Source organism: Oncorhynchus clarkii, chromosome 7 (genome assembly GCF_045791955.1).
Source record: "Oncorhynchus clarkii lewisi isolate Uvic-CL-2024 chromosome 7, UVic_Ocla_1.0, whole genome shotgun sequence".
NCBI classification, from domain to species: Eukaryota; Metazoa; Chordata; class Actinopteri; order Salmoniformes; family Salmonidae; genus Oncorhynchus; species Oncorhynchus clarkii.
Window position 1 is genome coordinate 262,501 of NC_092153.1, and position 12,500 is coordinate 275,000.

At 45.0% G+C, this 12,500-nt stretch overlaps 1 protein-coding gene across 1 annotated transcript in view; it reads left to right on the forward strand.

Annotated features, from left to right (window-relative positions):
- Positions 1 to 12,500, forward strand: part of LOC139413972 (protein diaphanous homolog 3-like) — a 451,641-nt gene that overhangs the window by 250,004 nt on the left and 189,137 nt on the right. The window contains exon 24 of the mRNA XM_071161859.1: positions 11,885 to 12,009. Within this exon, the coding sequence (XP_071017960.1) occupies positions 11,885 to 12,009 (125 nt within the window). The remainder of the gene's footprint in view (positions 1 to 11,884; positions 12,010 to 12,500) is intronic.

Genomic DNA, 12,500 nt, shown 5'->3' on the forward strand with positions numbered 1-12,500 from the left:
CCGAGGTAGGAGACAGACACACACCACAGCCAGCCGAGGTAGGAGACAGACACACACCACAGTCAGCCGAGGTAGGAGACAGACACACACCACAGCCAGCCGAGGTAGGAGACAGACACACACCACAGCCAGCCGAGGTAGGAGACAGACACACACCACAGTCAGCCGAGGTAGGAGACAGACACACACCACAGCCAGCCGAGGTAGGAGACAGACACACACCACAGCCAGCCGAGGTAGGAGACAGACACACACCACAGTCAGCCGAGGTAGGAGACAGACACACACCACAGTCAGCAGGGATCGACACCTATATTTGTCCACAATGTGTCCGTATTCCCTTTTCCTGCGCTATATTCAAATTCCTGTATGCATTCTACAGCTAACCTCTGTAGCAAACTAGCCAGCTAACCTATGTAGCAAACTAGCCAGCTATCTTCTGAAGCTAACTAGCCAGCTAACCTCTGTAGCAAACTAGCCAGCTAACCTATGTAGCAAACTAGCCAGCTATCTTCTGAAGCTAACTAGCCAGCTAACCTATGTAGCAAACTAGCCAGCTAACCTATGTAGCTAACTAGCCAGCTAACCTCTGTAGCTAACTAGCCAGCTATCTTCTGAAGCTAACTAGCCAGCTAACCTCTGTAGAAAACTAGCCAGCTAACCTCTGTAGCAAACTAGCCGGCTAACCTCTGTAGCTAACTAGCCAGCTATCTTCTGAAGCTAACTAGCCAGCTAACCTCTGTAGCAAACTAGCCAGCTAACCTATGTAGCTAACTAGCCAGCTATCTTCTGAAGCTAACTAGCCAGCTAACCTCTGTAGCTAACTAGCCAGCTAACCTCTGTAGCAAACTAGCCAGCTAACCTATGTAGCTAACTAGCCAGCTAACCTATGTAGCTAACTAGCCAGCTATCTTCTGAAGCTAACTAGCCAGCTAACCTCTGTAGCTAACTAGCCAGCTATCTTCTGAAGCTAACTAGCCAGCTATCTTCTGAAGCTAACTAGCCAGCTAACCTCTGTAGCAAACTAGCCAGCTAACCTCTGTAGCTAACTAGCCAGCTATCTTCTGAAGCTAACTAGCCAGCTATCTTCTGAAGCTAACTAGCCAACTAACCTCTGTAGCAAACTAGCCAGCTAACCTCTGTAGCAAACTAGCCAGCTAACCTCTGTAGCTAACTAGCCAGTTAACCTCTCTAGCTAACTAGCAAGCAACGCAAAAGGGATTGCATAAATCTAGCCAAACAAAAAAAACATGTTTTTCTAAATATTAGCATTTATGAGTCCAGCAAACACCTTCCTCACACGCTAGCAAAGTCTCTCCTCCAACGTTACAATGAAAAGGTGCCTCTCGGATCACAACCCGTTTTCTGGAGCTGACGTCTCTCGTACTTGCTTTCTGTGGCCTGATTGTGTGTCCAGACTGAGGAGAAGTCCACACACACCACATCCCCTGACCGCAGTCTGAAGTGGTGAAACAGATCTGAACACCATCACACCACAAGGAGACTGTGGTGCGTTCACACCCGTCGTTTCAATGTGACTTTTCCTATTTCTGAAAGCAGAAGTCACATGTTTTATTTATTTTACCTTTATTTAACCAGGCAAGTCAGTTAAGAACAAATTCTTATTTTCAATGATGGCCCTACAGTGGGTTAAGGCAGTTAAACAGTGGGTTTAACTGCCTGTTCAGGGGCAGAACGACAGATTTGTACCTTGTCAGTTCGGGGATTTGAACTTGCAACCTTCCGGTTACTAGTCCAACGCTCTAACCACTAGGCTACCCTGCCGCCCCATGTAAGTGTCAGGTGTGGACCCCAGAAGCATCTCGTCTGTTCATGTGTCCTCTCATGTATTCACTCACACAGTACACATCATTATATACACACACACACACACACTATATCCCTTCTTGTATTCAACACACAGTACATTACAGTAAACACTAGAGCTGCTGGATAACATCTTCTTATCAGATGTAAAGGCTATTACCCACCAGACCCAGAGACACTGTGTTCCAGACCCAGAGACACTGTGTTCCCCTCCAGACCCAGATATACTGTGTTCCCCTCCAGACCCAGAGACACTGTGTTCCCCTCCAGACCCAGAGACACTGTGTTCCCCTCCAGACCCAGAGACACTGTGTTCCCCTCCAGACCCAGAGACACTGTGTTCCAGACCCAGAGACACTGTGTTCCAGACCCAGAGACACTGTGTTCCAGACCCAGAGACACTGTGTTCCAGACCCAGAGATACTGTGTTCCCCTCCAGACCCAGAGACACTGTGTTCCAGACCCAGAGACACTGTGTTCCCCTCCAGACCCAGAGACACTTTGTTCCCCTCCAGACCCAGAGACACTGTGTTCCAGACCCAGAGACACTGTGTTCCAGACCCAGAGATACTGTGTTCCCCTCCAGACCCAGAGACACTGTGTTCCAGACCCAGAGACACTGTGTTCCAGACCCAGAGACACTGTGTTCCAGACCCAGAGACACTGTGTTCCAGACCCAGAGATACTGTGTTCCAGACCCAGAGACACTGTGTTCCAGACCCAGAGACACTGTGTTCCAGACCCAGAGACACTGTGTTCCAGACCCAGAGACACTGTGTTCCAGACCCAGAGACACTGTGTTCCCCTCCAGACCAAGAGACACTGTGTACCCCTCCAGACCCAGAGACACTGTGGTCCAGACCCAGAGACACTGTGTTCCCCTCCAGACCCAGAGATACTGTGTTCCAGACCCAGAGACACTGTGTTCCCCTCCAGACCCAGAGATACTGTGTTCCCCTCCAGACCCAGAGACACTGTGTTCCCCTCCAGACCCAGAGACACTGTGTTCCCCACCAGACCCAGAGACACTGTGTTCCCCTCCAGACCCAGAGACACTGTGTTCCCCACCAGACCCAGAGACACTGTGTTCCCCACCAGACCCAGAGACACTGTGTTCCAGACCCAGAGACACTGTGTTCCAGACCCAGAGACACTGTGTTCCAGACCCAGAGACACTGTGTTCCCCTCCAGACCCAGAGATACTGTGTTCCCCCACCAGACCCAGAGACACTGTGTTCCCCACCAGACCCAGATACACTGTGTTCCCCACCAGACCCAGAGACACTGTGTTCCCCTCCAGACCCAGAGACACTGTGTTCCCCTCCAGACCCAGAGGCACTGTGTTCCAGACCCAGAGACACTGTGTTCCCCTCCAGACCCAGAGACACTGTGTTCCCCACCAGACCCAGAGACACTGTGTCCCCCACCAGACCCAGAGACACTGTGTTCCAGACCCAGAGACACTGTGTTCCAGACCCAGAGACACTGTGTTCCAGACCCAGAGACACTGTGTTCCAGACCCAGAGACACTGTGTTCCAGAGACACTGTGTTACAGACCCAGACCCAGAGACACTGTGGTCCAGACCCAGAGACACTGTGTTCCCCTCCAGACCCAGAGACACTGTGTTACAGACCCAGAGACACTGTGTTACAGACCCAGAGACACTGTGGTCCAGACCCAGAGACACTGTGTTCCCCTCCAGACCCAGAGACACTGTGTTCCAGACCCAGAGACACTGTGTTCCCCCACCAGACCCAGAGACACTGTGTCCCCCACCAGACCCAGAGACACTGTGTCCCCCACCAGACCCAGAGACACTGTGTCCCCCACCAGACCCAGAGACACTGTGTTCCCCACCAGACCCAGAGACACTGTGTTCCCCACCAGACCCAGAGACACTGTGTTCCCCACCAGACCCAGAGACACTGTGTTCCCCACCAGACCCAGAGACACTGTGTTCCCCCACCAGACCCAGAGACACTGTGTCCCCCACCAGACCCAGAGACACTGTGTTCTCTCTCCCAGACTATTCTCTGGTTCTTTTCCCAGAATCCCCTGTTGTAATTGTAATATTCCTGCCGTATCTCCAGGTCTTCCAGGCAATATGACTGCTGGGCTTTGGCTCCGTCTGATTGGAGGATAAGAGGCAGCCCAGTAGTACTCTCAACATCCATCACTGACTATCTCTGTAAACACACGCATAGACTTGCAGAAAACACACACAGAAACATACCACTCCCTCAGTCCAATTCAAGGGGCTTTATTGGCCTGGGAAACATATGTTAACAGAAAGATAGATAATAAACAAAAGTGTCATCAAACAATAAAAATGAACAATAAACAATTTACACTCACGGAAGTTCCAAAACAATAAAGACATTTCAAATGTCATTATGTGCAAATTGTTAAAATACAAACGGGACAATAAAGATAAATTTGAAGTCGGGAAGTTTACATACACTTAGGGTGGAGTCATTAAAACTAGTTTACATACACTTAGGTTGGAGTCATTAAAACTAGTTTACATACACTTAGGTTGGAGTCATTAAAACTAGTTTACATACACTTAGGTTGGAGTCATTAAAACTAGTTTACACACACTTAGGTTGGAGTCATTAAAACTAGTTTACATACACTTAGGTTGGAGTCATTAAAACTAGTTTACATACACTTAGGGTGGAGTCATTAAAACTAGTTTACATACACTTAGGTTGGAGTCATTAAAACTAGTTTACATCCACTTAGGTTGGAGTCATTAAAACTCGTTTACATACACTTAGATTGGAGTCATTAACACTAGTTTACATACACTTAGGGTGGAGTCATTAAAACTAGTTTACATCCACTTAGGTTGGAGTCATTAACACTAGTTTACATCCACTTAGGTTGGAGTCATTAAAACTCGTTTACATACACTTAGGTTGGAGTCATTAGAACTAGTTTACATACACTTAGGTTGGAGTCATTAACACTAGTTTACATACACTTAGGTTGGAGTCATTAAAACTAGTTTACATACACTTAGGTTGGAGTCATTAAAACTCGTTTACATACACTTAGGTTGGAGTCATTAACACTAGTTTACATCCACTTAGGTTGGAGTCATTAAAACTAGTTTACATACACTTAGGTTGGAGTCATTAGAACTAGTTTACATACACTTAGGTTGGAGTCATTAAAACTAGTTTACATACACTTAGGTTGGAGTCATTAAAACTAGTTTACATACACTTAGGTTGGAGTCATTAAAACTAGTTTACACACACTTAGGTTGGAGTCATTAAAACTAGTTTACACACACTTAGGTTGGAGTCATTAAAACTAGTTTACAAACACTTAGGTTGGAGTCATTAAAACTAGTTTACATCCACTTAGGTTGGAGTCATTAAAACTAGTTTACATACACTTAGGTTGGAGTCATTAAAACTAGTTTACATACACTTAGGGTGGAGTCATTAAAACTAGTTTACACACACTTAGGTTGGAGTCATTAAAACTAGTTTACATACACTTAGGTTGGAGTCATTAAAACTCGTTTACATACACTTAGGTTGGAGTCATTAAAACTAGTTTACATCCACTTAGGTTGGAGTCATTAAAACTAGTTTACATACACTTAGGTTGGAGTCATTAGAACTAGTTTACACACACTTAGGTTGGAGTCATTAAAACTAGTTTACACACACTTAGGTTGGAGTCATTAAAACTAGTTTACAAACACTTAGGTTGGAGTCATTAAAACTAGTTTACATCCACTTAGGTTGGAGTCATTAAAACTAGTTTACATACACTTAGGTTGGAGTCATTAAAACTAGTTTACATACACTTAGGGTGGAGTCATTAAAACTAGTTTACACACACTTAGGTTGGAGTCATTAAAACTAGTTTACATACACTTAGGTTGGAGTCATTAAAACTCGTTTACATACACTTAGGTTGGAGTCATTAAAACTAGTTTACATCCACTTAGGTTGGAGTCATTAAAACTCGTTTTTTCAACCACTCCACCAATTTCTTGTTAACAAACTATAGTTTTGGCAAGTCGGTCAGGACATCTACTTTGTGCATGACACAAGTCATTTTTCCAACAATTGTTTACAGACAGATTATTTCACTTATAATTCACTGTATCACAATTCCAGTGGGTCAGAAGTTTACATACACTAAGTTGACTGAGCCTTTAAACAGCTTAGAAAATTCCAGAAAATGATGTCATGACTTTAGAAGCTTCTGATAGGCTAATTGACATCATTTGTGCCTCTTTGCTTGTCATCATGGGAAAAACAAAAGAAATCAGCCAAGGCCTCCACAAGTCTGGTTCATCCTTGGGAGCAATTTCCAAACGCATGAAGGTTCCACGTTCATCTGTACAAACAATAGTACGCAAGTATAAACACCATGGGCCCACTCAGCCGTCATACCGCTCAGGAAGGTGACTCATTCTGTCTCCTAGAGATGAACATACTTTGGTGCGAAAAGTGCAAATCAATCCCAGAACAATAGCAAAGGACCTTGTGAAGATGCTGGAGGAAACAGGTACAAAAGTATCTATATCCACAGTAAAACGAGTCCTATATCGACATAACCTGAAAGGCCACTCAGCAAGGAAGAAGCCACTGCTCCAAAACCATAATAAAAAAGCCAGACTACGGTTTGCAACAGCACATGGAGACAAAGATTGTTCTTTTTTGGAGAAATGTCCTCTGGTCTGATGAAACAAAAATAGAGCTGTTTGGCCATAATGACCATCGTTATGTTTGGAGGAAAAAGGGGGGAGGCTTGCAAGCCGAAGAACATGTTTTTCCACCAACACCACTTTTCCATCAATTTCTACATAATTTGCCCTCGTACCAAATTGAGTCCAATGCTTTTTTGAAATCAACAAAGCATGAGAAGACTTTGCCTTTGTTTTAGTTTGTTTGTTAATTGGGGTGTGCAGGGTGAATACGTGGTCTGTCGTACGGGGATTTGGTAAAAAGCCAATATGACATTTGCTCAGTACATTGTTTTCGCTGAGGAAATGTACGAGTCTGCTGTTAATGATAATGCAGAGGATTTTCCCAAGGTTAATGTTGACTCAGTTAATGATAATGCAGAGGATTTTCCCAAGGTTACTGTTGACTCATATCCCCTGGTAGTTAATGATAATGCCTCCACATTGACTCTGTACCGGTACCCCCTGTATATAGCCTCCACATTGACTCTGTACCGTAACACCCTGTATATAGCCTCCACATTGACTCTGTACCGGTACCTCCTGTATATAGCCTCCACATTGACTCTGTACCATAACACCCTGTATATAACCTCCACATTGACTCTGTACCGGTACCCCCTGTATATAGCCTCCACATTGACTCTGTACCGTAACACCCTGTATATAGCCTCCACATTGACTCTGTACCGTAACACCCTGTATATAGCCTCCACATTGACTCTGTACCGTAACACCCTGTATATATTCTCCACATTGACTCAGTACCGTAACACCCTGTATATAGCCTCCACATTGACTCTGTACCGTAACCCCCTGTATATAGCCTCCACATTGACTCAGTACCGTAACACCCTGTATATAGCCTCCACATTGACTCTATACCGTAACACCCTGTATATAGCCTCCACATTGACTCTGTACCGTAACCCCCTGTATATAGCCTCCACATTGACTCAGTACCGTAACACCCTGTATATATTCTCCACATTGACTCTGTACCGTAACACCCTGTATATAGCCTCCATATTGACTCTGTACCGTAACACCCTGTATATAGCCTCCACATTGACTCTGTACCGTAACCCCCTGTATATAGCCTCCACATTGACTCAGTACCGTAACACCCTGTATATAGCCTCCACATTGACTCTATACCGTAACACCCTGTATATAGCCTCCACATTGACTCTGTACCGTAACCCCCTGTATATAGCCTCCACATTGACTCAGTACCGTAACACCCTGTATATATTCTCCACATTGACTCTGTACCGTAACACCCTGTATATAGCCTCCATATTGACTCTGTACCGTAACACCCTGTATATAGCCTCCACATTGACTCTGTACCGTAACACCCTGTATATAGCCTCCACATTGACTCTGTACCGTAACACCCTGTATATAACCTCCACATTGACTCAGTACCGTAACACCCTGTATATAGCCTCCACATTGACTCTATACCGTAACACCCTGTATATAGCCTCCACATTGACTCTGTACCGTAACACCCTGTATATAGCCTCCACATTGACTCTGTACCGTAACACCCTGTATATAGCCTCCACATTGACTCTGTACCGTAACACCCTGTATATAGCCTCCACATTGACTCTGTACCGTAATACCCTGTATATAGCCTCCACATTGACTCTGTACCGGTACCTCCTGTATATAGCCTCCCCATTGACTCTGTACCGTAACACCCTGTATATAGCCTCCACATTGACTCTGTACCGTAACACCCTGTATATAGCCTCCACATTGACTCTGTACCGGTACCCCCTGTATATAGCCTCCACATTGTCTCTGTACCGTAACACACTGTATATAGCCTCCACATTGACTCTGTACCGTAACACCCTGTATATAGCCTCCACATTGACTCTGTACCGGTACCCCCTGTATATAGCCTCCACATTGACTCTGTACCGTAACACACTGTATATAGCCTCCACATTGACTCTGTACCGTAACACCCTGTATATAGCCTCCACATTATTTCACTGCTGCTCTTTAATTATTTGTTGCTTTTTCATTATTTTTCTGAACACATTTCTCTTCTTAACATCTTGTAAATAAGATATATAAATATACAATTTGATTTGATTTGAGTTGGAGTTTGTGGTCTGTATATTTGATCATTTCATTGAGGATACCATCAACACCACAGGGATTTTTTGGGGGGTTTGGAGGGTTTGGTATTTTGTCCTGTAGATCATTAAATGTAATTGGAGAATCCAGTGGGTTCTGGTCGTCTTTAATAGTTGATTCTAAGATTTTGTATTTGATCATTATGTTTTTGCTGTTTGTTGGTTGTTGGTTGTTGGTTGTTATCGGGCCAAATAAAGATTGGAGAAGTGGTTTACCCAGACATCTCTGTTTTGGATAGTTATCTCTTCCTGTTTGTTTGTTTAGTGTTTTCCAATTTTTGCAGAAGTGGAAAGTCTTATCTTCCTCTCTCTCTATCTTCCTCTTCCTCTCTCTCTCTCTCGCTCTCTCCCTCCCTACTCACTCACAGGGATATTGGTGTATTTATCTCTAGTCTGGGCAGAGAGGAGTGAGAAAGAGAGAGAGAGAGAGCAGAAGGGAAAGAGAGAAACGTAGAGAGAAATCTCTGAGACTCGGTGTTTACCATAAGTGTGGTGATTTGATTTCTAAACGTCTGTGGAGAATTTCATGTGGAAGCCAGTGATGTTCTCCTCTAATCTCTCTTCCTGTATCTCCCTCTCTCCTCTATTCTCTCCCTGTCTCTCCCTCTCCTCTATTCTCTCCCTGTCTCTCCCTCTCCTCTATTCTCTCCCTGTCTCTCCCTCTCCTCTATTCTCTCTCTCCCTGTCTCTCCCTCTCCTCTATTCTCTCTCTTCCTGTCTCCCCCTCTCCTCTAATCTCTCTCTTCCTGTCTCTCCCTCTCCTCTATTCTCTCTCTTCCTGTCTCTCCCTCTCTATTCTCTCTCTTCCTGTCTCTCCCTCTCCTCTATTCTCTCTCTTCCTGTCTCTCCCTCTCCTCTATTCTCTCTCTTCCTGTCTCTCCCTCTCTTCTCTATTCTCTCTCTTCCTGTCTCTCCCTCTACTCTATTCTCTCTTCCTGTCTCTCCCTCTCCTCTAATCTCTCTCTTCCTGTCTCTCCCTCTCCTCTATTCGCTCTGTCTTCATCTCTCCCTCACTCTGTTCTCTCTCTCTCCATATCTCCCTCACTCTTCTCTCTCTCTCCCTCTCCTCTATTCTCTCTCTCCCTGTCTCTCCCTCTCCTCTAATCTCTCTCTTCCTGTCTCTCCCTCTCCTCTATTCTCTCTGTCTTCATCTCTCCCTCACTCTGTTCTCTCTTTCTCCATTTCTCCCTCACTCTTCTCTCTCTCTCCCTCACTCTGTTCTCTCTGTCTCCATCTCTCCCTCACTCTGTTCTCTCTGTCTCCATCTCTCCCTCACTCTGTTCTCTCTGTCTCCATTCTCTCCCTCACTCTGTTCTCTGTCTCAATCTCTCCCTCACTCTGTTCTCTCTGTCTCCATCTCTCCCTCACTCTGTTCTCTCTCTTCCTGTCTCTCCCTCACTCTGTTCTCTCTCTTCCTGTCTCTCCCTCCAGTGCTTGTGAATGTGTCTGTAAACATGTCTCTGTGTATCAGCAAAGTGACTGAGAAGCTTAGCTACTGTAGACCCCTTCTGTGTCCCAAATGACACACCATTCCCTATATGGAGCACTACTTTTGGCCGGGGCTCTGGTTGAAAGTAGTGCACTAAAAACAGAATAGGGTATCATTTGGGAAATGACTCGTTCCTGTCCTCTCTCCTTTATTCATGTATGAGTATTAGAGTGTTAGAAATGGGACTGTAAAAAAGGGCTTGTGAATATCTCAACAGCTTCCTGCTTTGTGCTCACATGATAATGAGTCATGTTCTAGATTAGTGTCCGATAGGACGTGATAATGAGTCATGTTCTAGATTAGTGTCCGATAGGACGTGATAATGAGACGTGTTCTAGATTAGTGTTTAGTGTCAGCTAGGACATGATAATGAGTCCTGTTCTAGATTAGTGTTTAGTGTCAGATAGGACGTGATAATGAGTCATGTTCTAGATTAGTGTCAGATAGGACATGATAATGAGACGTGTTCTAGATTAGTGTCAGATAGGACGTGATAATGAGACGTGTTCTAGATTAGTGTTTAGTGTCAGCTATGACATGATAATGAGTCCTGTTCTAGATTAGTGTCAGCTAGGACATGATAATGAGTCCTGTTCTAGATTAGTGTTTAGTGTCAGCTAGGATGTGATAATGAGTTGTGTTCTAGATTAGTGTTTAGTGTCAGCTAGGATGTGATAATGAGTCATGTTCTAGATTAGTGTTTAGTGTCAGCTAGGGTGTGATAATGAGTCATGTTCTAGATTCGTGTTTTGTGTCAGCTAGGACGTGATAATGAGTCATGTTCTAGATTAGTGTCAGCTAGGATGTGATAATGAGTCATGTTCTAGATTAGTGTCAGCTAGGACATGATAATGAGTCCTGTTCTAGATTAGTGTTTAGTGTCAGCTAGGATGTGATAATGAGTTGTGTTCTAGATTAGTGTTTAGTGTCAGCTAGGATGTGATAATGAGTCATGTTCTAGATTAGTGTTTAGTGTCAGCTAGGGTGTGATAATGAGTCATGTTCTAGATTTGTGTTTAGTGTCAGCTAGGACGTGATAATGAGTCATGTTCTAGATTAGTGTCAGCTAGGACGTGATAATGAGTCGTGTTCTAGATTAGTGTCAGCTAGGACGTAATAATGAGTCATGTTCTAGATTAGTGTCAGCTAGGGCGTGATAATGAGTCATGTTCTAGATTAGTGTTTAGTGTCAGATAGGATGTGATAATGAGTCATGTTCTAGATTAGTGTCAGATTGGACGTGATAATGAGTCGTGTTCTAGATTAGTGTCAGCTAGTACGTAATAATGAGTCATGTTCTAGATTAGTGTTTAGTGTCAGCTAGGATGTGATAATGAGTCGTGTTCTAGATTAGTGTCAGCTAGGATGTGATAATGAGTCATGTGTGAGTGGGTGTCTTCACCTTGAGCTGGTCTGAGGCAGCGCTGTGATTGGTGCAGGCAGCGCTGTGATTGGTGCAGGCAGCGCTGTGATTGGTGCAGGCAGTGCTGTGCCTCAGGTCAAACACACACACAAACCAGATTATAATTCAACACACCTCACTGGAGACTCAGAACCAGCAGAACCAGATCCAGTCCAACAGAGACACTGTGCTGCACCTTGGCATATTCTGAGTACATAAAGCAGCAAGGCATTGTTTAATCTTTCCTCTGTGTGTGTGTGTGTGTGTGTGTGTGTGTGTGTGTGTTTCTAGTCTCAGCGGAGTCCCTGGAGAAGAACCTAGTTCAGATGGAGAGACAGCTGGTCCAACTAGAGAGAGATCTGGACACCTTCTCCTCTCCTGACGACTCTGAAGATCTCTTCACTGCCAAGATGTCTATATCCTTTACTTCAGACAGATTACACACAGACACACACAGAGACACACACACACACACACACACACACACACACACACAGAGACACACACACACACACACACACAGAGACACACACACACACACACACACACACACACACACACACACACACACACACACACACACACACACACAGAGACACACACACACACACACACACACACACACAGACAGACAGTGACTCCAGTGTTTTTTCTACTTATACAATTATTGGGCGGGCCACCAAAGTGGCCTCTGACTGGGTGTCTGGTAGTCAGAACAGGGTTGGCCGCACCTCTCTCTGGCCAATCTCTCTCTGGCCCCACCTCACTCTGGCCCCACCTCTCTCTGGCCGCACCTCTCTCTGGCCCATCTCTCTCTGGCCGCACCTCTCTCTGGCCGCACCTCTCTCTGGCCCCACCTCTCTCTGGCCGCACCTCTCTCTGGCCCCACCTCTCTCTGGCCCCACCT